Source organism: Aythya ferina (assembly GCF_964211825.1).
Source record: "Aythya ferina genome assembly, chromosome: 1".
Taxonomy (NCBI): Eukaryota; Metazoa; Chordata; class Aves; order Anseriformes; family Anatidae; genus Aythya; species Aythya ferina.
In genome coordinates, this window is record NC_140296.1 from 126,923,989 (window position 1) to 126,946,478 (window position 22,490).

General features: G+C 43.2%; 2 protein-coding genes across 3 annotated transcripts in view; both read left to right on the top strand.

Annotated features, from left to right (window-relative positions):
* Window positions 1-3,208: 3,208 nt before the first annotated feature.
* Window positions 3,209-14,065, top strand: KLRG1 (killer cell lectin like receptor G1). Of its 2 annotated transcripts, XR_014686794.1 has the most exons (6): window positions 3,209-3,398; window positions 9,402-9,494; window positions 10,237-10,388; window positions 12,296-12,399; window positions 13,389-13,646; window positions 13,777-14,065. XR_014686794.1 is itself a non-coding variant. In XM_084502879.1 (5 exons), exons 1-5 carry the CDS (start codon window positions 3,281-3,283, stop codon window positions 13,498-13,500), a joined length of 579 nt encoding a protein of 192 aa, XP_084359005.1. In that variant the 5' UTR covers window positions 3,209-3,280; the 3' UTR covers window positions 13,501-14,065. The 2 variants fall into 2 exon arrangements, 1 of the variants encoding a protein (XP_084359005.1); XM_084502879.1 differs by having other exon boundaries at window positions 13,389-14,065.
* Window positions 14,066-18,157: 4,092 nt separating this feature from the next.
* The window catches only part of A2M (alpha-2-macroglobulin), a 28,099-nt gene continuing 23,766 nt past the window's right edge, over window positions 18,158-22,490 (top strand). Inside the window, exons 1-5 of the mRNA XM_084502917.1 lie at window positions 18,158-18,351; window positions 19,974-20,157; window positions 20,778-20,937; window positions 21,832-21,884; window positions 22,408-22,428. Coding sequence (XP_084359043.1) covers window positions 18,254-18,351; window positions 19,974-20,157; window positions 20,778-20,937; window positions 21,832-21,884; window positions 22,408-22,428 — 516 coding nt within the window. The 5' untranslated portion in view covers window positions 18,158-18,253. The remainder of the gene's footprint in view (window positions 18,352-19,973; window positions 20,158-20,777; window positions 20,938-21,831; window positions 21,885-22,407; window positions 22,429-22,490) is intronic.

Consider the following 22,490-nt stretch of genomic DNA (forward strand, 5'->3'; position numbering starts at 1 on the left):
GGGCCGGATGTCAGAAAGTTGTGTCTCGTGCAATAGGCAGCAGTTATCTCAAAACACTCCCCCCTATGCTCTTATCTCCCAAACCCGAGTCTCAAGGTTTAGTCTTCGAACCCTCTATCGACACGAACTGCTCGACCATTCTTTTGCAAGATGCAAGAGCTATATACACTAACCACTCTGTTTCTCTTGGGACTTGTGGTTATACAAGGGTATGTAAGACAGAAAGTCACATTTTGTCACGAGGCCCTAGCGATGTTCCATATTGACACGAATCAAATGAACAAACTTCACACTGGGCGACCCGTCCCAGTGTCTGACTGCTCCTTCTGAGAAGAAATGTCTCCTCGTTTCCAACCTGAACCTCCCCTGGCACAACTTGAGGCCATTCCCTCTAGTCCTATCACTGGTTACCTGTGAGAAGAGGCCGACCCCCAGCTCCCCACACCTTCCGTTCAGGTACCTGTAGAGAGCAATGAGGTCTCCCCTGAGCCTCCTTTTCTCCAGGCTGAACAAGCCCAGCTCCCTCAGCCGCTCCTCGTAGGACTTGTTCTCCAGGCCCTTCACCAGCTTCGTTGCCCTTCTCTGGACACACAGAAGCACCTCGATGTCCTTCTTGTAGCGAGGGGCCCAAAACTGAACACAGTACTCGAGGTGCGGCCTCACCAGAGCAGAGCACAGGGGGACGATCACCTCCTGCTCCTGCTGGCTGCACTATTTCTCGTACAGGCCAGCATGCTGTTGGCCTTCTTGGCCACCTGGGCACACTGCCGGCTCAGCTGTTGCAAATTTTGGCGCTCCAGCAGAATTCCAGGCCCAGCATTAGGTTGGTGGGCTTGAACATCTTGAGTAGGATTAATAAAGCTATAAATGGTCTGATATTGGACTATTTAAGGGGCACTTGCCCCCACTGCGATGGTAAGAGTCCAGGTTCCACGGCTGTTTTTAGAAGGAACAACTGAGGCTTTTGTCTTTTAGTAAGAAATGCTGGATTTGGTGAATTTGTAAACATGCTAGAGAAGTCACTTGTTTGAGAGGATTGTGGGGATTCCCCTATGGCACGATGCTTCAGCAGCGCAGAATTAGGTAGAAGCATTGTGGGCTCCTGGAAAACCGATCGATGTAGTCTGGCTGTGATTTGTACCCTATGGCTGATTCTGCTGGGAGCACGGCAGACATCTCAGCTGCATCAGTCCTATTGATTTATATGCACAATTGGATATTAACAGTGTTATCTGCATATGCTGCAGTTTGGTCAGTTTCCCTCTATTTCTTCTACAAGCTAAGAACTCAGTTTACTGATATCTGAAGGAAAATGCTAAAACACATCAAAACAGAGCTCCTAATTCTTCCCCACAAGCCTTCATGTAACAACAAATAACTCCATCTTCCATCTCATATTGGCCCAACGAGCAGCAAGCCAGTGCCTTTGACCACAACTTCCTCTTCTCGGTCTGGGCATTTCAGCAGTGTCTGAATCTTGGTGGTTTCTTTCCACTCACACTTTATATTCCCAGCTAAACTCTCAGAATGACTGTAGCAAATTCTCCCTCTCTGGGCTTGTCAGTTCTCTTTACACTTCTCTAATATCCATTGAAAACACCCAGGAGAGCTTCCCTCTTGTGCTCCTCTGCTGTGTTCTGCCTTCCCCCTCCTCTCAAGTACAGACTGCCTGTCTTGCAATCTAAAGGCTCAATGCAGAAACCCATTATTGGAAGGAATCTCATGGGTGCAATCTGCCATCCTTAGAGGGAAGTGTGTGATGGAGAGATTTGCAGAAATAGCCAGTTCATACCTTCCCAAGCATGTGCTTTCTCACAAATAGTTCACAGCACTCTGTACCAAATTAAGCATCTTCCCAGACAACTGCTTCTCAAATTTACAGCACGTCACTAGGACAGGGAACAAACATTCCTGCCCTAGAACTGAAAAGCAAGGGAAAGCCCTTTGTTGCCACTGCCTGGGCAGTTCTTGTAAATGAACTGTACCAGTGACATGGTACAAGGTGTACATCCCAAGCCTGGCAAACATCCCCAGTCTCAGTGTGAAGTGGAGGGGTTCATCTGGATCAAGACAAAAGTCAGACAGCCATGCAACTAAGAGGTTTCTCAGCTTGCTAGAAGCATCAGTACTCCCCACCATTCTCACCAATGGTCTTCAGTATTTCATAAGAGAACCTTCCTTTCCTTTTATCTCTGATCACAGACTCACGGAATGGATCAGGTTGAAAGTGACCTCTGGAGATCGTTTGGTCCGACCCCATTTTGCTCAAGCAGGGCCACCCACAGCAGGTTGCTCAGGACCATGTCTGAGCAGTGTTTGACCATCTCCAAAGGGGAAGACTCCATAACCTCTCTGGGCAAGCTGTGCCAGTGCTCCATCACCCTCACAGTAAGGACGTGTTTCCTGATGTTCAGAGGAACCTCCCATGTTTCTGTTTGTGTCCATTGCCCCTTGTCCTGTCACAGGGCACCATGGAAAAGAGCCTGGCTCTGTCCTCTCTGCACCCTCCCTTCAGGTATTTTACATTTTATAGGTTGATGAGATCCCTCTGAGCCTTCTCTTTAACAGGGTGCTCAGTCCCAGCTCTCTCAGCCTTTCCTCAAGTGTGAGATGCTTGTTAGTCATCAAGTCTTCACTAGCTTCATTTCTCTCTTGTACTAATACTGTTGAGATGTTAACTGTTGAGGGTCTTGAAGGATGTCAGCTCTCAATGCCAGCCTGTTTCTCAAGCGCATTTGCCCTGGGTGTTGGCTATAGAAACGAGTTCCTTGTCAAAGTGTCCAAAACTCATAAGGCTTCATTCTCAAAAAATCATGTGCTGTGCACTTCTACTTCCCTTTTGACAGCTGTTGGGCTGCCAGTTCATGGTAGCCATTGCTTATCTGCCCACTGGTATTTTTAACCTTGAATTGTCCCTATCCACCTGCTTCTGTCCTGAGAGGGAACTCTTCAGACCTGCACACTTTCTCACAATTACTACCACAGTGCAATCAAAGCCTCTTTCATTGGCAACACTTCAAAAGTCATGAACTTTGTGATTAATCACCTCTTCCACTCAATGCGGCTCTTAAGACAACTCTCAAGAGGGTAGGAAATGAAACGTGTTGCATTTACATCGCTCACCATTCTGGTGTAAATTTGGTTATTTTGCACAGCTTTGCAACTTCACATTTTTTGTCTTCTGAATGTAGCCTCAAGTTTCCTGTTTCACGGGCGTTGAACCCTAGCAGTCAGCAGCCTGTTCGAAACACATCTTGTCCTACGCACTCTTTGCTTTGGCATGGAGGGAAGCAGATCAGATACTTCTACAACAGAAACAAGCGAGGAAATAATCTATACTTCCGTCAAATTCTCTGCAACTCCTTCTCCAAGAGACAAAGCTGGACAGGAAAGGAGAGGTAAGGAAGCTCGATGAGGTAGGTCAGCAAAGGATTTACTTCTAGCAGAAGCAGGATCTAATAAATCAGTGAGCTACTCACTGGTTTTGAGTACCAGCTCATGGTACTGTTGTTTTGATTTTAAAATTACCTGAATATTTTACAGTGATAAAAGCCAATGTGTTGTTCCCCGTCCTCCCTCCATCAGACGCCTTACTGTGTCTATTACTGGATGTTCAACCCAGGCATCCCTTTCTCTGAAAGAAGTTTCTACTTTTCAAGTTGTCTGCTTGTCAGCAATAAGAGGTTGTCAGCAACAGTTCTTTGAATAGCAAACGAGATGTGAGTACAGATAAATTATGGGTGTATGCTAATCAGAGATCAGAGACAGAAGAGGCAGATGAGATCATCCAGACTCTCTCCAATGGGTCTCTGCAGGATTCTTGTCATAATTTTTTCCTATGTTTTCTCTGTTCTAGTTTTACATACTGCCCACTGAGAAAATTTCCAGCTTTCCCCCAGAGACAGTCCTGCAGGGCAGTTTACTATCAGGAAGATTTTCTTAGTACTTTCCTTAAGTTTCTCTTTCCTCACTTCTGCTCTATTCTCTCCGTTTAGCCCTGGCAAATGTCATACTGAGCAATTTCTCTGGCCATTTAGTTGAGATATCTTACCTTATAAAAGTGAAATTTTGCGTCGGTAGTCATTTTTTTATAAATGCCTCCTTCCCATAAGCTGATTGCTTTTAAACTAAATGCCTATGTGTATGGGTGAGTTGTGTTGTATTGGCTGCAACACTACTGGTTGACCTTAGATTTTTTCAGAGCCATTAAAAACAGCAAAGGAGGCTCTTTGGGATAGGATTTCTGTGCCATGCTCAGAATAACCATGTATATCTGCAGTTGTTACTACTGCCTCATCATTTGCTTCCTTCTAGAAACAAAGTCAGCACAGAACCCCCTCCCAGGTTCACATCTGGTAGCCTCACTCCATCTGCTTGGAAGGCAATCTCGATTTTGCATGTTCTTTTGTTAGAAAACACATTGTCTGATGCACTGGAAAATACAGGGACATCCTTTCATTCCCCACCTTTTGTGTTCACTCCTAACCTGTTGGAGGTGGGGATTCTAGGGTGGTGTGGTGAGATGTTTGCAGTTTTCCTTTTAATATTCCTCCTGTCCAAATTGCTTTATGTATCCTTATCTTTTTAAGCTAAAACCAGAAGGCCTGAAAAAGCTGATCTTTGAACAGAAATTCTATGTGTAATATTTCATTATTTTCCATCTGTCTTCTGTATGCAAGGAGTTCCTAATGAGAGAAGTTTAAGTAACTTTTCTCTAGAAGACCTTTATTTTCAGCTCTCTCTACATCTCTCTCTGCCTGCCCCCATCACTTTTGAGAGATGTGCTCTCAGGTTTTTATCTCTATTTTTAAATGCATATCTGTAACCTCTGTCACCCAGTGTCTGAGGTGTATCACATGTGCACAGATCAGTCTTCTGGCCAACCAAAGGGTATTGGCTCACATAGACTCCCCCAAAATGACAGTTACTCTAGATTTGTCCTCTCTGTCTGCCAGAGGGCCTGAAATATTTCACACTAGCAAAATACCAGTCCAGCACTCACTTAAAACCGTGGTTACCCTATGTGACTTGCTTGTAGTAACAGCAAGTAACCAGCTCTGTACCCTGGTTTCTTACATCCTCCTCTCCGGCACCACATAGTCACATTACTCCCATACTGACATAGGCAGGAGCTGAGGGGATCTATCTGGGACAACACAATGACATTCCTCAGATTGGCCTAGAAGACATGAATTATAAAATGCTAACAACTATCAGTTTTTGAACTGAATCTGGACTCCCAAACCTAAAAATAGTAGGTTGCATTGCGCGCAGATGAATGCAGTTTATCACACTCGTCTCTTCAGAGCTCTCATAGACCTAGATGGGTGTTTTTTATTCTAGAAAGCTATAGCATTTTATATTTACACTAAATTTCCACCAGGTAACCTCTCCCTTCCCTCAGGGAATCTCTTCCACAGTTCACCAGACAGCTACGTGTAAATATGTCTGATGTTCCACTTTTCAAACTCATCTCAGCTACTTCTCTCTTCCTCTTCTACAAAAGCTTCATGTGGTATTTCTAGTGGTTGAGGATCAAGCACAAACTCTTGAACCTGTTTTAAAAAGGCGGGACTGCAGGAACACCTTTCTGCAAGCAGTAAATGTCCTGATTTATGAAAAATGTTATTCCATTTCCCTGGGTTGATCATTACAATTCAAGGGAGGCTCAAATTCAGCTTGAATGCTTCAGTATGACTTGCCCCCTTCACTTTTTTTTTTTTTTTTTTCTCTGAAAATTATTTAATGGCATAACTTTTTGTTTTTACAATCTCAAGTGAACTATCTGGTTCTGGTCATGGAAGTGCTCTGGGATTTTGTTTTTATGCTGATTTGCTGAATCAAGTTGGTTTGTTTTTGATGCAGTTGGTTTGAAACAATAGAGGATGAACTGCTCTATTCATTGCCAGTAGGCACCAGCTCATATGCCCACTGCTGACATTTAAGAATTAACTGTTTCACTGACTGTCATCCCAATAGCTTTGTCCTGAGAGCAGTTTTCCCTAAAATCAGAAACAGTGATTTGGAGGATGCAGGAGATGTCTTCCTTGAGAGGCAACAGAGGAAGGAAAACAGAAGTGCAAATGCTCAGTTTCTCCAAGCATGTGGTCTCTGAATTATGTTTCGACAGATATTTATTCTATTTTGCTTAGTTTTTAGCTGTAAACTTGCCCAGAGAGGTTGGAGATCTACAAAAGCTGTTTGGACATGGTCCTGGGCAACCTACTGTAGGTGTCCCTGCTTGAGTGGGAAGGTTGGACCCTATGAACTCCAGAGATCTCTTCCAACCTCAACTGTTCTATGCTTCTGCGATCTGCAGAGAGGCCCCACCTTACACCTTAACCTTAGACTGAATCCATTCTCTTGAGAATTAATTTGATTATTTGATTGACCGATAAAAACTATGTCACCAGAAGTACAGAGGTGACCTTAGAAGAGGAATAGAGAGCAGGCAGAGAACAGGACTGAATTCAAGTTTTTCAGTTCTCTCATTGTCCTCCCATATGCAAAGTTAATAGACATTCTGTATTTTGTAAGTGAAAAAGACATATTTTCTTTAATTTAGATTATTTTAAAATAAATACATATTTTTTAACTACAAGTGAAGCAGCTAGAATATCCTGCAAATCCATGTAATCAAAAATAGAATAGAATAGAATAGTTCAATTGGAAGGGACCTTCAAAGATCATCTAGTCCAACTGTTCCAGACTGACTAGCTTCAAGAAATGCTACAGAACTTTTGTCGCAGGAAAGATCTCTTTACCAGAAGGATGATGCTTAGAACAAACTCCCTCATACCCTCCTTGGTTACCCTGGAAACTTCTTTTAGCTAAAACCACAGGTCTAAACATACTGCGATAAAACAGAAACAGGTTTTAAAAACAGTGAGTCTGAAAACCGCTCTACGACTAAAATAAATTAATAGAAGCAGGACACCAACAGATTTGAGGACAGAACACAGTAATGATCTATCATGATAGGTAATATTTTCCTGAGAATGGCTAATAGACAACAGGGGTTTAGCAGCAAGCTAAATATGTAGTGAGAGGTCCCTACAACAACTTTTTTGCCTTCCTGAAGTTTCGCGTTAATCTGCCAGAGTTTATGATCTTGTCTGTTTTCTTTATTTGGACTTTCAATGCTGAAACCAGGTATTCTTGTTTTTCAGCTTCTGTTTTAGCACTGGAGTTCTTTGTGTTTTCTGTAGTATTTTGGATATGTGATATGGTACGTGTTTGTTTTCAGCCTGCACCAAAGGATCCTATAAGAAGTCTCTCCTACTGAAGTCTCCCCTAAAGAACCAGTATTTTGTTCTTTTAGCTGTGCCTTTTAATTTCTCTTTGACAAAATACCTCATTTGCCTGTAGTATCCTATTTTGAAATTGTTATACCAGAGCGTTCTCCCTCCTCTCCTGTTGAGTCTTGGTACATTTATGGTCACTGTGACAGAGAAGCTGCTGGATGGATCCATGGTAAGCCAGGGCCTGTACACTGCTCAGGGCAGTCACAAGCTGCTTCTATTTTTGAGCGTCTCCCAGCTTGCCACTCTGTTAGGCAGTTATTGATGGTGACAAAACATTTAGTCTCTGTGCCAGGCTCTGACATTTGTTTAATTTAATTTGATTCAATATGAAATTGATGCCTGTCATTGTCACTGTGCTTCCTTCACTGTTGCTCTGATTTTTTTTCCCTCCTAATTCATGACTGCTATCATCATCCTTGTCTGGCAATGTGTAGTACAATTTTCACCCTATTTATTTAGTAGTATTTGCCTGATCTGGGGGTTCCTGTTACTGTTACCCCATTAATGCAGTTGTTTTATTAACCTGCTTTCACTTTAATTTTACTTGAATGGAGAACAGCCTCTTATTCCTTAGACTACTGGCATCTTCTAGGAGCAAAAATATGTTTCTTTGGATTGTGTGACACAACCAAACACCTGAGATTTCATGAGCTCGCTGGCGAGTTTGCTGCTGGGTTTGCATAGAAGACTCTAATTCTACTAGAAAAGGTTGTGGTATATAATCTTAAGAGAGAAGCACAGGAAAATCTTGTATTCCTCAACATCAGTAACTGTTATTTGCCTATTGAGTGCTTCTTAGAATGTCTTGTTGTTTATACAGCTATCAAATTGAATTTAATATAAAAAAGCAAATCAATTCCCACCTGCAGCTCTGCCATGGTATTAGATACAGGCCTCTCCTCAACCTGGGAGATTAGATTTTAGTGTTGTCTTTCTATATTTCTTATATATATTTTTTTATTATATATTTCTTATATATTTTCTATATTTCTTTTTTAGTGTTGTCTTTCTATAAGGCATTTGAGTAAATTCCTCATAGAAAGAGAATATCTCTTGGGGCAAGCACAACTCTAGAACACGACAGTAGGAAATCAAGGTGTAGACTGGAAGTTGCCTGTTCTTTCTATACACAGACAAATCTCTCTCAGTCCTCTAGATTGAAATCCCTCCCCACCCTTTGAAGGGAAGTTGTTGTAGACTAGGGTGGAGGCTTCACTAAGTAGTCTCCCTCTGCCAGTGATGGCGGGTGAGCAATGCATGGTGGCAATGAAAATGTGGAGAGGTACAGAGGTCTTCGAGGCTGGTCCTCCCATCCTGCTGCCCCACAGAGAGAGATGAGGACGAGCGTGTAGGATTGACTTGGGAGTGTCCTGGGATGGCGTAACACAACTGTGTGTCTGAGCTTGTGAACAGGATGCTGAGGTTAAACCTGTCACTTTTGCTGAGACAGCTGTGGGAAAGGCCTTGTTGTTTGCACATAAGCGGGAACATGGCAGACGTGGCTTACAGCTCTGTGTTTCCGCCTCGAACTTCAACACTGAGGCAGGAGCATGTTTGCTGGAGGTGACCCTTGGTGACTCAAAGTCTTCTGCCAGCATGACACGCCACTCACCTGCTGGCTTGGGCCAGGAGCTTCCACTCCTGGCATCACCCACCACACCACAGCTCCTGTGGACAGGGAACAGAGCCTCTGGAGACCTCCTGAGCTTCTGGGCTTTATGGGACTCCTGGGCTGATGGGCATTGGTGGGAGGAGGTCCCAAAGGCCTTTTAGTGCTCTTATGGCCCTAGCAGCAATGTACAGAGTGTAGGCACTCACTCCTGAAGACCCAGAGCATTGGTGTATTACTAAATGACGGGTGGAAAAGTCTTGCAGTACATCCCTTCTCTTTCTTTTGTGGTGACAATATGCAACACATCAAAACATATCAAACATATTAAAACCCTCTGTTGTACCTATGTGTTGAGACAGGGATGCTTTACATGTAAATAGCGCAGTTTCTTACGGAAATGCCCAGGACACAAGCAAACTATCCCAAAACACCATCAATTTTTGTGTTGGTCCTGTTCATCGTGGTTCTTCTTTTCTCTTTTACAGCTCCCTGTCTGAGGTCAGTGGTTGTGCCAGGCTTGGCTATAAGCTTTGGGATACTGAGCATCTCCCTAGCGATTGCTTTGATTTGGAAGATGAGTAAGTGCACAAAGGCATGCTGGTGGTGAGCAACCAAGAGCAATGGACTGGAGACTCGTCTAAGCACAGGAGATCAGATCCTGAACCCATTATATTATACGGGGTTAAACCAGAAGCTGTTCTGTGTTTCTACCACCTTGATGTACCTACTGCTTATTGAGAATATTCTGAAGAGTACATGTCTTACGCAGACCCTAGGCTATCCATCTCAGACACTGTGGCAAAGAACAAGGAAACATACTGAATGTTTTTTGTAGACCTGTCTGCTATACTTAGGATGGTGAACTGTAAAACATAAGATGTGTAACACATTTGCATGTACACAAAAGGTGCTAAACCATGTAGGAGAGTTGACTGCCTCATAAAATCCATTTACCCGATGTGTGACACAACAACATTGTGCCCACAGAATGACGTCATTTTCTTCCCTTATGTTTTGCACACCCAGAGTGTATTTTCCTTTCAGATAACCAGTTTTGGTTCTGAGGTACCTGAGTAGCTCAGGGGAAAACCAAGGGGTGGAAGAGTTACACCAGCATTAGAGTGCACAGGACACACGCACATGGAAAATGCACAGAGGGTCTGAACTTCTGTGTTCACGTTTTTAGACATTTATTCTGATTTGTGATTTCTGCATTGCTTTTATCCAGGAGAGTTGTTTTTCAGTAGGCACTTGCAAGCAAGTGCCTTTCTGTTTGTTGATTAATAGTAGAGAAAGACTGGTATTTTATTTCTTTTGCAGATGATTCCTACCCACACTGCCCTGAGCAGTGGATAGCCTACAGAGGGAGCTGCTACTCCTTCTCCAAGGAGAAGAAGGATTGGCATTCCAGCCAGGAATCCTGCCGGGCACAAGGAGCTCATCTCCTGGTGATCAGCGATACCAGTGAAATGGTAATGGTTTTTTGTATTCTTTGAGGACCTTCCATTTCCTTGCAGGTATCTCAGTGATTAACATCCAGGCAGTGCTGTCACTCTGGCAATATTTTGGTTTAAAGGCCAGCAAGCCTTTAAACTATAATATTTGCACTATAATGCTGCAGTGCACTTGTGGTTTCAGTATATACCTAATAAGCTCCCAGCAAGCCAAGAAGCAGAGGGGGGGGAGGGAGGGAAAGGAGAAGTGAGGGTCACTGTAAGCTACTCAGAATCATCCTAGGAGGGAAGGTGGGAGACTGCCTTTTCCACTGCCCCACACCACCTTCTTCCTAGCCCCAAAAAGCCAATATGAATAATTACAGGAAAAGACTGTGGCACTGTGCAATCTCCACTCATTACTTACAAACCAGTACATCACTACACTTCAGAAGCACTTCTTTTTCCAGGTGTCTTTTGCAAAACCTGTACCTTTCATTCCTGCAACCACTCCAGCTCCTTCTGCTCAGTCACCCCTGCCACTCCCTGTGTTCATGCACAGATACTTCCTTCTCGGTCTGTTTTCAATGCTGACTTCCTCTCTCTCACAAAAAACAATAACAACAAAAAAAACACACCTCAGTTGTGCTGGTGTGATTTCCCATCAAGTGCTCACTGGTGACAGGTGCATCTACTAAAGAAATGGGCAGAGCTGACCACTAGGGAAGTGAGGCATACCTGTACAAGTAGAGCAGAAGTACTTGATTTTGTTCTGTGCAAACCAGGACTTATTAGCTCATGTCCAATGAACGTGGACAGCCTCCAGTCCATGGATGAAAGTTGCATTGTGTGATGTGTTCTGTAGTGGCTTATGAGGCTAGGTGTCTTCAGGTCTGGGAATATGTATCAGGCTCTCAGGCAAATCTTGGCTCCTTGGGAAACACTCATCTTTCCCAAATTACCTATTTCTGTGCATGAAGAAAATCTCTCTGTTGCTTTCTCAGTACTGTCCCTACCACCATTATCCCTCTGAAGACTTCCCCACATAAGTAAGACTTTCCTAGCTGTCTGGTTATAAATACCCTATTTTGCACTGTTCCCGCCCCGCCCTTTACCAGGGAAACACTTTTTTAGCACTTTAGCAAGCCACCTTTGTTACTGATATGTCTGAAAATGGCTATGAAAATGTCTGCTCTGAAGCTTTTTTATGGCAGCAGGAGATAAGGATGGGGCCCAGCCATGCTACTGAAAGGTTGCTTTTGCTGGGTTTTATTGCAAATGTGGAGAAGACAAAATCCCCCCTCTCTCTCTTTCTCTCTCTCTCTCCCTCCCTCTCCCCCCCCCCCCTTTTTTTTGGAGGATGGTGTTTACTTCGGGGTGAGTTTCTCTTGCAGGCTTCAACTTTTAACAGTAGACAGGAGTTAAAGGTTAGGCAGAAGGAAATGAACATTGAAAACATGTAGGAGGAAGGTTCATATCAAATTGTAATGAGCTTTAGTTCTGAGCTCTTCTCACAGATCTGTTGGTGCCTGCACTTCCTGCCCTGACCAGATTTTACCTTTAATTGTTAATACGTTGCATTATCTAGCTAGCTATTTGAAGAGCATTAGTGTTAATACTAGTAGCATACATTCCTACCTAAAGCTCTCTGTAGGATACACCAGAAGACTGTGGTGCATTTCATTCACATATATTGCCCTGAAATGTGAAAGCACACTTACTTCCTTGTGAGTATACACTTAGTTGGTATTCCAGGCATGATTTTTGGGGCTGATCTCCCTGATCAGCCTGACTATCTTAGCAGATGTGAAGAAGCAGTATTGTGGACCACATAAGGAACAGTCGAGCGAGAGGATGTATTTTGCTGTCTGTTCTCTTGACTTACCCTTACCTCCATTTTCAGGCTGACTCTTATTAGTCTCTTTATAATTCATCACCGTTTCTAGAACCTGTTCAAGAGTATTCAAACAGCATGTTTCTGGATTGGACTGAGCAAGACCACAGGCCCTGACTGGATTTGGGAAGATGGCTCTATACTCAATGGCACCCAGTGAGTTTAATTCTGTTTTCAAAAGAACAGTGCTAAATCAGATTCCCCAGTGTTTCAGAATATCTACAGTTCCTGTGCCAGATACTGTCTTCCTGAGCACATTTTCTTTTTACCATTACCTGCATGTCACTGAACTCAAAAAAAAAAAGCCTACCTTTTACTGCCCTGCACCTTGTAAAGTAATGTACTTGTGAAAAGGAAGGCTAATATTAGTATCTCCCTTTCTGCTTCCTGCAAGCTGCTCAGACCAAGGGCGATTCACCCTACTTGCACTGCCTACACAGTTGCTCAGTCAAAAAAACCATACAGTCCATCTTGTCTTACTGCTTTGAGCTAATTTACACCCATTTTGCCAATTGCTGGTGTCATTAAATGGGTGCAAGGACCCAGTCCTTCACTGCTTTGCTGCGCCAACTCAATTCAGAAACTTATTTTTGGCACACTCTTCACTTATACAAAACTCAGCATTGTGCATGTGGCAAAACACTGTGATTTGGTCCAGTGCCTTTGCCTTGCCCTTTCCTTTTTATAGCAAACAACACAATGAGTTATTCTCTAACACTTCTCCTGCAAGGAAGTTTGTCCAAGATCATGCTGTCAGTACACTAAGCACTTGGATTAGTTCTTTCCTTAAATCTAATTTACTGTTCTTGCAAACTTCTTGAAGGTAAACAAATTTCCATGAAACTCTCAGCACTGCTGTTCTTATGCTGATGGACATCACTGTCATTGCAGACCATCATGTTTATGTTCAGTTCTGAGTTAGGTTCCACAATGGTAAAATTACTTAGATGTGTAAACTCCAAGGAAGAATGTTTTCTTTTTTTGGTGTACACTTTGTTCTGTAACAGCTGTCCATTGGAGGTTGGGTTTTGTCACTTCCTTCTCTGTGCTCCACCCTTCAAAATCAGAGCTTTTTCTTCCATGTCTCTTGGGGATAATCTCAGCATTTTCTCTCAGACTCATTTTTGTTCCATGTCTCTTTGCAGAGTCCTGTCTAACAGCCCCGTGCAACAGTGTGCTGTCCTCATACGGGATCTCTTTCAGGCCTCCAGCTGTGAATTTTCTGCTGCATGGATTTGTGAGAAATCTCTTAGATAAATCCCTTGTACATTTTTATCTCACAACTGCCTCATCACTGGTACAAGTGGATCACTGTCCTGCGAGCCAAAGCTCCATACAAGACTGAGGTCTGTTCCTTGCTCTAACAAATGTGCTTTGCAAGGACAGGTTTGTTGCCCTTAAGGGTGAGTTATCCTCAGTGCTAGATCCATTTCTAGTCCACATCTGTTGGTTTAGTGATGTTTGGGACCAGATGAGACCTGGCACTTATCCCCTGTTTTCTCTTATTATTTTCAATACCATTTTTTGTAACAGTAGAGGCTGGGTCTTCAGATCTCTGGAGGCAAGCTGGCCATTTTTCTTCACTCTCGAGCATCAGATTTCATTTCCATTCCCTGCAATGGAGATTGTATGGTGCCAGCAGGATGAGGAAAACAGAACCTGCTATTCACGGTCAGTAGCATAAAACAGACTCTTTCCAGTGGCAGCCTCTCATTTTGCATCCCAGTGTTATGAACAGGAGAGAAGAGGGTGAAAGGAAACTACAACTTCTGTGAATCCAGCAGTGAAAATAAACATCCAGTACCATACTGGACCAAATATACAGATGTATATTCATGTCTTTGCTTCTCTCAGTTGGAAGAAAGCACCTACACACCATGTTTTATAGGCCAACTTCAACCAAATTAGTCAAGAGCCTAGACTTTTGGAGTCAAAGGAATGCAGTTAATAGTGTGTTGTTATTGAATCAACCAAGAACATATTTCTTTTTCCACCTCTGGAGATTCATACTGCAGAGAGAGGAAGCAGTGGACAAATCCCTACTACAAGTGTTCAGGTGACATAGAACAGACAGGCTAAGAATGGGACAGCATAAAACCACGGCAAACATTAACACTGGGACAGTAGGTTGTATTACCACACACCTGAAAAATTCTTTTTTTCACCCAGAGATTTTGTTTCAACAAAGGAAGATAAATGTTATTAATTTCCACTTCATCCTATTTCTCCTCAAATATTTATATCATATTTCAGTTTACTATCTCCAGTTTATCCCTTGGCCTGGGATTGCAGTTTATAGTCTAACTGCAGTCAGAGCAGTTACTCAGATTGGACTGCCTGATGGCAGGGTTGTGAGCAAAATGTCTGCTGTTGACAGCCTGTGAGTTTGACTGTACATGTCCAACAGGTCTGGTGCATATGGGTAGGCACACACTGCTCGGCCTCTGTGAGTGGTCTCTGGAGCACATCTAGCAGCTGTGGCCTGTTCTGAACATCTGCCTCACTATGCATATGTGACACAGTGTACATGTGAGCGTCTCCATGGGGATTTCCCAAATACCAAGTAGCAAACCTCGGCAAGCAGCAGGTTAGTGGTAGATGTCTTGAGGTGCACAGTTGGTCGGGGAGAGATCTAAACGTGCTACATACTGCATGCTAAATGTAAGGACAAGGAGGGCACTCTGGGTAGCAGGAGGCGGAGGGGTGAAAAGGACATGTATGGGGAGATGAGGCTGAGGAGACAAGTATGGAGGAGTGGTAGAAATTAAGAGATAATGAAAGCAAAGAACCAGGCAGCATGGTGTAGGGCAGGGAAGGACTAGAGAGAAAGTAATTGACTCAAGCACTGGAGATTTCATCTGAAACTGTGAGATTAAATGTTCAGTAGGGGGATTGCAAATAATTTGGCAGTGATTGTTAATGGGATTGTTACTGCTACGCCACATGTAAATAAGCATTACAAACAGCAGTGTAATCACAGAGAAAACAGAAACAAGATGTAGTTTCCAAAAAGAAAATTGCTGTTTCCCTTCAGCAATTGTATTTTTTTTTTAATATATTTTGAATTGTCCTTGCATCACCTGGTTGAAAGGAGCAGTTTAATACAGTTTTGAGCAATCCAGTTGCAATACAGCAGGAAATTCCTGACAATGCCATATACAGAATGCTTTCAATTGTGTATCCCTGGGTATGTGAAGTTTGACATTTATGGAGGGTGTAACACATGGAGAATTCAGGGCAAATTAAAATGAAAATGCAGACCTTAGTATAGACAGATAAGGGGATGTCTGCTGAGACTCATATAGAGTTCACAGAGCTGGGGGGATTAAGTTGGGAATGTTCCCAGCAAGGGTAGGCCTGCTTTTCAGTAACCATATATGTAATGGTCAGACCTGGGGAAGCTGGAGGAAAACATCAGTGTTTTAAGCAGCAGAGTGGGAGCTAAAAATCTTAAGTTTTCACCTCAGATTCTCTGGGTTATTGTGGGTGAGTGATTTTGTCAGTGCCAATGTCCATTCAGCTATCAAAAGAAGATACTGTCCTCCCTGGCTCCCAGAAAGTTGTCAGGACCTGTGAAATAATGCTAGAGACTTTGCCTGCATTGTCAAAATGCTGGTAGCATTTACAGGAAGAACCCTAAGAGTTACTTTACCCAGTGAAGAAACAGCTACTCGCATTATCACAGTGCCTATTCGTGAGGTGAGCATGACTCTGAGCTTGCCTAGTTTATCATACAGATACTGCAACAGCTTTGCTTCTCCTAGGATTTTACATTGCAGTGCATGCTAGACTATTTTACTAATCAGCTCTTCAAACATGGCCTCTTATTCTCATCCCAAAGAGATGCTCAAGAAATGTAAAATAAATTAATGGATCAGGTTGCCTTAGAAGTGGGCCATACTTTGGAAGGAAGGAATTTTCAGTTAGGGATTTTACTGTTTTAATGATGCAATTGTCTCCTCTCTGGGTTCAAATTTTCCCAGTACTGAAAGGATTTGAAGCAAGTATATTTATTTCTGTTAAAACCAGTTGAACAAATGTCTTTGCAACAGCTTTTTATCTTCTGCCTAGAGCATGTTTATATATCTGACCAATACATACTAATTTTGTTGGAAGCATGTTCTTCTTGTATGAACACTGTAAGCAGTAATGAATGACTGATAAATGGTAAATTCTCCATCCTTAGAGGTTTATAAGATTTTGCTTAACAAAGTCATGGGAGACCCGATCTAGCATTGGCAAAAACCCAGCTTTAAGTGCAAGGACGGTCTAGACAACTTCCAGAGCTCCCTTCCAATCAGCACTTCAGTGATGTTATCAGTGAATGCAGCTTGATTCCTGCTTCAGATACAGGATACTAACTGCTGGTTTTGCATAATTGAAGCTTCCCTGTCACTTTCAGCTACACCAAACAATAGAACCTCAGATTCACTGCAAGAAATGCAGGGAAGATATCATTAAAACACATTCCCCTAATAAATAGGCTAACACTTTTCATGAGTTTTCTTTTATTTTGTATTTAATCAGTTTAAATCATTGCAAAGTATCATCTTCTTTTACTACCCAAGTACCTACTCTCTGCAGGTGAGGCAAGTTTTCCTGGGTTACGTTTCTTTTGGGCAGGCAGAGCAACCCTAAGGCACCAGATAGAGAAGGCAGAGCACAAGCTTGGGCTGTGGTTCTTTTCTGAAGTCCCCAGAGAACTTAGACATGAACTACTGCCCTCTTTTCTTCCCATACGGGTTGCCACAGGGCAGAATGAGATTCCTAATAAATGTTTGTTCTCTTGCTAAACTTGGATTTCTTAACTCCAAACTTCCTCAGCATAGCAAACTTACAATGATAGTAGGAGAGGGAAAGGACGGACAGATAACTGATCTATCCTTTTACCCTTTTTATTCTCATTAACATAGATGTCTACTCTTTGGAGCTTGGCTGAGGACTATGAATAAGACAGATATCCTACTGCTGCTTGCAAAGGTAATAATTACCAGAGCTATTGATCCTCCTGCTGCAGACCAAAGTAACCATGGTAGAAATAATGGTTAAGAAGAAATTTCCTCTTAGGATACAACACTACCCATCACGCTGCGTTACATAATGAAACCAGGAAGGACTCCACCAAACAGCAATAACTTGATTTATTTGTCCCAATAAGTTGACCTGGAACAAGAACCAGCATAGACAAAGCAAGACCCAGGCCATGTTATGTTCTGCTGTGTGAGGGCAGCTGCTGCTCTGGGGGCCTGGTTAATGTGTTACATGCTGTTACTGGGTTGAACTTTTGGCAGCTTTCTATCATGTTACTGACAATGGTACGGTGAAGGTCAGACTATCTCTGAAGATTTGATTGTCCAGTTGATCTCTGGCCCCTTTTCCTGGCATTAGCTATGGTGGGACCAGGAATGGAGAGGAATGGAGACCAGGGTGGGTGGAAGGGAAATGTTTTCACAGTTTGCACTCCCAGCTTTCAGATCCTGTGGGACTGGCCTGCTTGTCCTGCTTGTAGATGGGGGTTTGGCACACCCACTCTTGCTTCCTCAGCACTTGCTCAACCTCCTGCTCCCAGTTCCAAGCAAATCATCTCTCCTCCAGGAGCCTCCAGCATCAGAGCCATGGCCAGCTGGGAGCCCTGCCAGAAGTGGAGGCCTTCCTCTTACCCTCTGGTGTTAACCCTTCTTTTCGTTAGCTATCACCCTTCCTCCTCCATCGCCTGCTGCTCTGCCCTGAAGAGACAGCTCCAGCCTGCTGGGCACTCTCCCCTCCCTCTTCCCCCAGCACCTGGCCTTCTGCCTGGGCTCGGAGCAGCCAGTTTCAGCTCCTCCTTGCAAGCCTCTCCCATTTCCGGACAGGCCCTGGCCCACTGCCCTTATCTCTTCCAGCCCCCAGGCTGTTTGCGGAGGAAAGTATAAAGGGGTTAAGTTAGAGAGCAGAGGTGCAGTACAAGCAGCACCGAACCAGGCTGGGTTATCTGTTTTTCTGCTCTACTCGCCACATCCCGCTCTGCACCATGGGGAAAGATGGACTGCCCAGCAGCTTTAACATCTTTCTCCTTCTCTTCTTCTTCCTTCCTGGAGATGCCTCGCCCGTCTCGCCCGTCACAGAGCCGTAAGCTACACAGGGGGGTCCCAGGGCAGGCAGGAGAACTGGGCTTTATTTCTCTATCTGTTGCTTTGTGTCTCATCTTCTGCCTGTTTTGTTTTACCCGAGGATAAAGACATCAGAACTGGGTAAAACATCTTCTGCCAGCAGCAGCAGAAGAGAAAAAGAGAAAAAGAAAGAAATAGAGGAAAAGAGAAAAGTAAAAGAAAAGAGAAAAAGAGGGAAAAAAAAAAAGAGAGAGAGAGAAAAGAGGGAAAGAGCTTTTGCTTTTAAAGAGAATTGACATGGTTTCAGCGAAACTCTGCAACAATTTGCTTCTTTACTCAAAAGATAACTTTTTATAGCTGTTTTATAGTCATTTATACATTCAGTTTTCTAAAGTGAAACACTTTTTTATTTTTTATTTTTTGAAAAGACAATAAAATGTTTCATTCATTATGTTACTCCCAGGTCAAAACACCTAGGAGGTGTGAGTGCTTTTCTGATTGATAACACACTCAAAACAAGAACAAATAATGGATTTGGCATGACCAGAAATTGTTTTATTTTTTAATTCACATTTTTCAGCCCAGCCAATGGAATGAAAATTTCAGCCTCGTACAGAATTATGTAGAACTGTAAGGCTGTGACAGTTAAGGTCTGTGAGGTGCTAGCAGACTGCAGGGGTACCTTATACTTCATTCCTTCACCTCCTTTTGACCCATTTGTATGTGATGGAGTATGTATTGTGTGCATGCATGGAAGGCTGTGCTTACAGTGCTCTGAGAAATACAGGGTAAGTGGACAGCAGGATCAGGATCCAAGGGGCCAGAGCTTTCTCCCTGCAAACTGGCTGGTGGACATAAAGGTGTCAGAGCCTCCCATGCACCAAGAGGAGTGCCCTACCTTACTACGCAGGTGTTGAGGTCCCTTCTACCAGTCACTTGCTGTTCTGGGGCTGAGGAGGCCAGAGCTTGCCCACCCAAAAGGATGCACTGGTTGTTGTTAGGTGGATCAGGTTTGATTCCCAGATGCAGTTCTGGGCAGCATGGCAACGCCAAACTGCTCATGCTCTGCAAAGTGGTAGGCTGCCTAGGACAGAGCAGGGACCCACTGCTCACCATGTCCCAGAAGTGCATCACTTCCCTGCAAAGAACTGAATTTGCTACAGGGTTTTGCTTAAGATCTGGCACCACACTGTGGCAGTTTTGGATCCCTGTGAGGATTGAGAGTAACGCTACAGATGGTTGGCAGAGTGGAGTCAATGCCATTTATTCAGTAGGTATTGGCACTTGAATGACTCCTGAATGCTACTAACATAATCTATTAGTAGACTTTTTGCTCTTCATGCCACAGGCAGTATTCAGGGTCCCAGGAAAGAACACTGCTATTGTGCTGGAACCTGGAAAAACATATCCTTTCCAGACATTTACATTGAGAATTTCCTGTGGTATTTTACTTTTGAGAACCGGCTATCTGCTTTCCTGTGCTGTTACAGACATGCCAGAAATCTTACTGCACTCCTAGAAAATGTAGCTCTCTCCCTGAACAGTGAGGGCTGTAGTTATCAGATTGGTTTATTTGCCCTTTCTGTACAGCTCCTTCCACCTGTTCCTGCTCCTCTGACTTAGCCTTCCCCCTCTTTCTAGGCAATACATGGTGCTGCTGCCCTTTCTGATAAACACTGATGCTCCTGAGAAAGTCTGCGTTCAGCTGACCCACCTGAATGAGTCTGTGACACTGAGTGCCACGCTTGAATATCAAGGGGAAAACAGGAGCCTGATTGATGATGTGGTGTCGGAGAAGGATATATTCACCTGCATCCCTTTCTCTGTGAGTATCTAATCCCTTTAGGCTGATTCATTGCACCAAGGATGAACTGTAAGGGCACTGAATAGTAATGAACAGAGTAACACTGTATAGGTATTCACTTTCCTCTTGACCACATGTATGTTCATGACCATCCTCAAAACTCTGTCAGAGCTGAGCTCTCCTTAGCATATCTGAATGGGAAATGCTCAGTCCTGGAAAGCCAGCTTCTCTCTAAGACAGGAGGAGATGTATAAGGATCTGACATGTCTGGTTTGGAAAAATAAATGTTATGCAAAGACTAGAGACATTATCTGAAGGAGGAAAGGGATTACTCCATACCCCTCTGAATGTCAGAAAGACAGAAAGATTTTGATCAGGACATTAATAATTTCTTGGAACATACTGGCAGAGTTGTGAGTTCCTTTACTGCACAATACTTGCACAATCACTACACAAAAGTAGGAAAGTATAGGAATACGGGACAAGTAAAGATCAGTCTCTTGTTCCTGATTTTAGTCTTCTTCACCTCTTTGTTGGGTCTGTCAGGGTTATATTAGATTTGTTATTTTAGGAAGGCCAGTTCAGTTCAATAGGCTTTTGCAGGTTGTCCATAACATAGTTGCCTTCTTGTCATTCCCCAGATTCCAAAATTAAGTATCCTGTCACCAGTCATATTTCTCACTGTGAGAGTGAAGGGGGAGACCCTGCAGTTCATCAGCCGCAAGATGGTGTCGGTCAAGAATTCTGAGAGCTTGGTCTTCGTCCAGACAGACAAACCTATCTACAAACCTGGACAGACAGGTACCAGGGAAGGGGTGGAGATTTGCATTTGAAGCAGAAATTACCACAAAAACTGTCCAGTCTTAGTGCTTTCAGTGGGGGTTAGAAGAGCAGTCTCTCGTAGCTGAATTGTATGTTTTTAATCCTCCATGTGGGAACAATTTGGGGAACTTTAAAGTACATGCATGTAAGTGGGGCACCTGTGCACACACTCCCTGTGCCACTGGGAGTTCTGTTGTTGTGGTCCATGTAGTTTGGATTCCCTTCCATAGAGTTTTGATCCCCTTTGTTAAAACCACAAAAACTGGAGCAATGACTGGCTATTTGTCCTGTAGAAAACAGGGCCAAAATTCAGGCTAAGTTGTGAAATAGTTTTCAAAGTGGCAGCTGATTTTGCTCAACGAAGATGTGAAGATAGAGAGAACTACATAAGCTATTACTTCCAGGCCATTTGTCTTCTAAACTTGGCCTGGACAGGGATGAATGTCCTAAAAGAGACACTGAATTCTCTGTTCATGCAGAGCCAACACAAATTTGCAGCCAGGTGCCAAAATGATTTTCTTGCATTCACTCTTCCTAAGAAGTCAATCTAGTTAGAGGAAAAAATTAGAAGACCCATGCTAATTCCAGTGTAAAGATATATCTTTGCAAAGTAGGCAAAGACAAATTTTTGGTTCCAATTGATCAGTTTCTGATACCCACAGTCAGTAAGATGTTCCCACTGCTATGGATTTGCTCTTAATATCCTGTAATTAATATAATTTCTTATTTGGGCAGCATAGCATGACATAGCTTTGTAGTGAATGAGATTTCCATATAAGAGAACAACTGTTCTCTGTTGTACTGTGTTTGCAAACAATGTTTTCTGCTTGGTGACTGCACTGTCAAACCTCATTATATGTTTTTCTCCATCAGTTCTGTTCAGAATTGTTTCTCTGGATGAAAGCTTTCTCCCTGTGAATGAAGTGGCAAGTATAACACTTCCTTTTCAATAGTCGTTTGGCCTTATATCTTCCATGTGTGAAAAGTAAGGAAAGAAATGTCTTTTGGGGAGATAGTTGTGCAGTTCCCAGGTTATCTCAGGTTTTGTTAACAGGATCTGTTCTTCAGATTTCTGCATGAGACTGCCTCTGCATTCTTGGAAAGGTTTGAGAATGTAACTGCAAATGAATAATGGTGTAAACACCTCAGCAGTGAGCAAATCTGCCACTATCACAGTGGACATCTGCTCTAGCTGGTATTCCAGATAATCCAATGTTAGTAATTTCAGGTGACTTTTCTGTCCTGGGTGAATGCCTGATACCAATGATGCCAGTCTCTTGATGTATTTCAAAACGCATGATTGCTCCATATCAGGGACTTTCTTCCTTACCCTACTGCATTATCAGCAAGTTCCCTGAAACATGGTCGTAGCCATGGTCATTTGACTGTACTGTTTGCGCTGTCTAAATGCACATTCTAAATATGCTGTTTCATTTCTTCCCTTTCTAGTTTCCGCTGGTCTACATTGAGGTATGTACAGACATGAAATTCACGTTCAGATCTGTAAACTTGCCAGTTCCTCAAGATGTTTC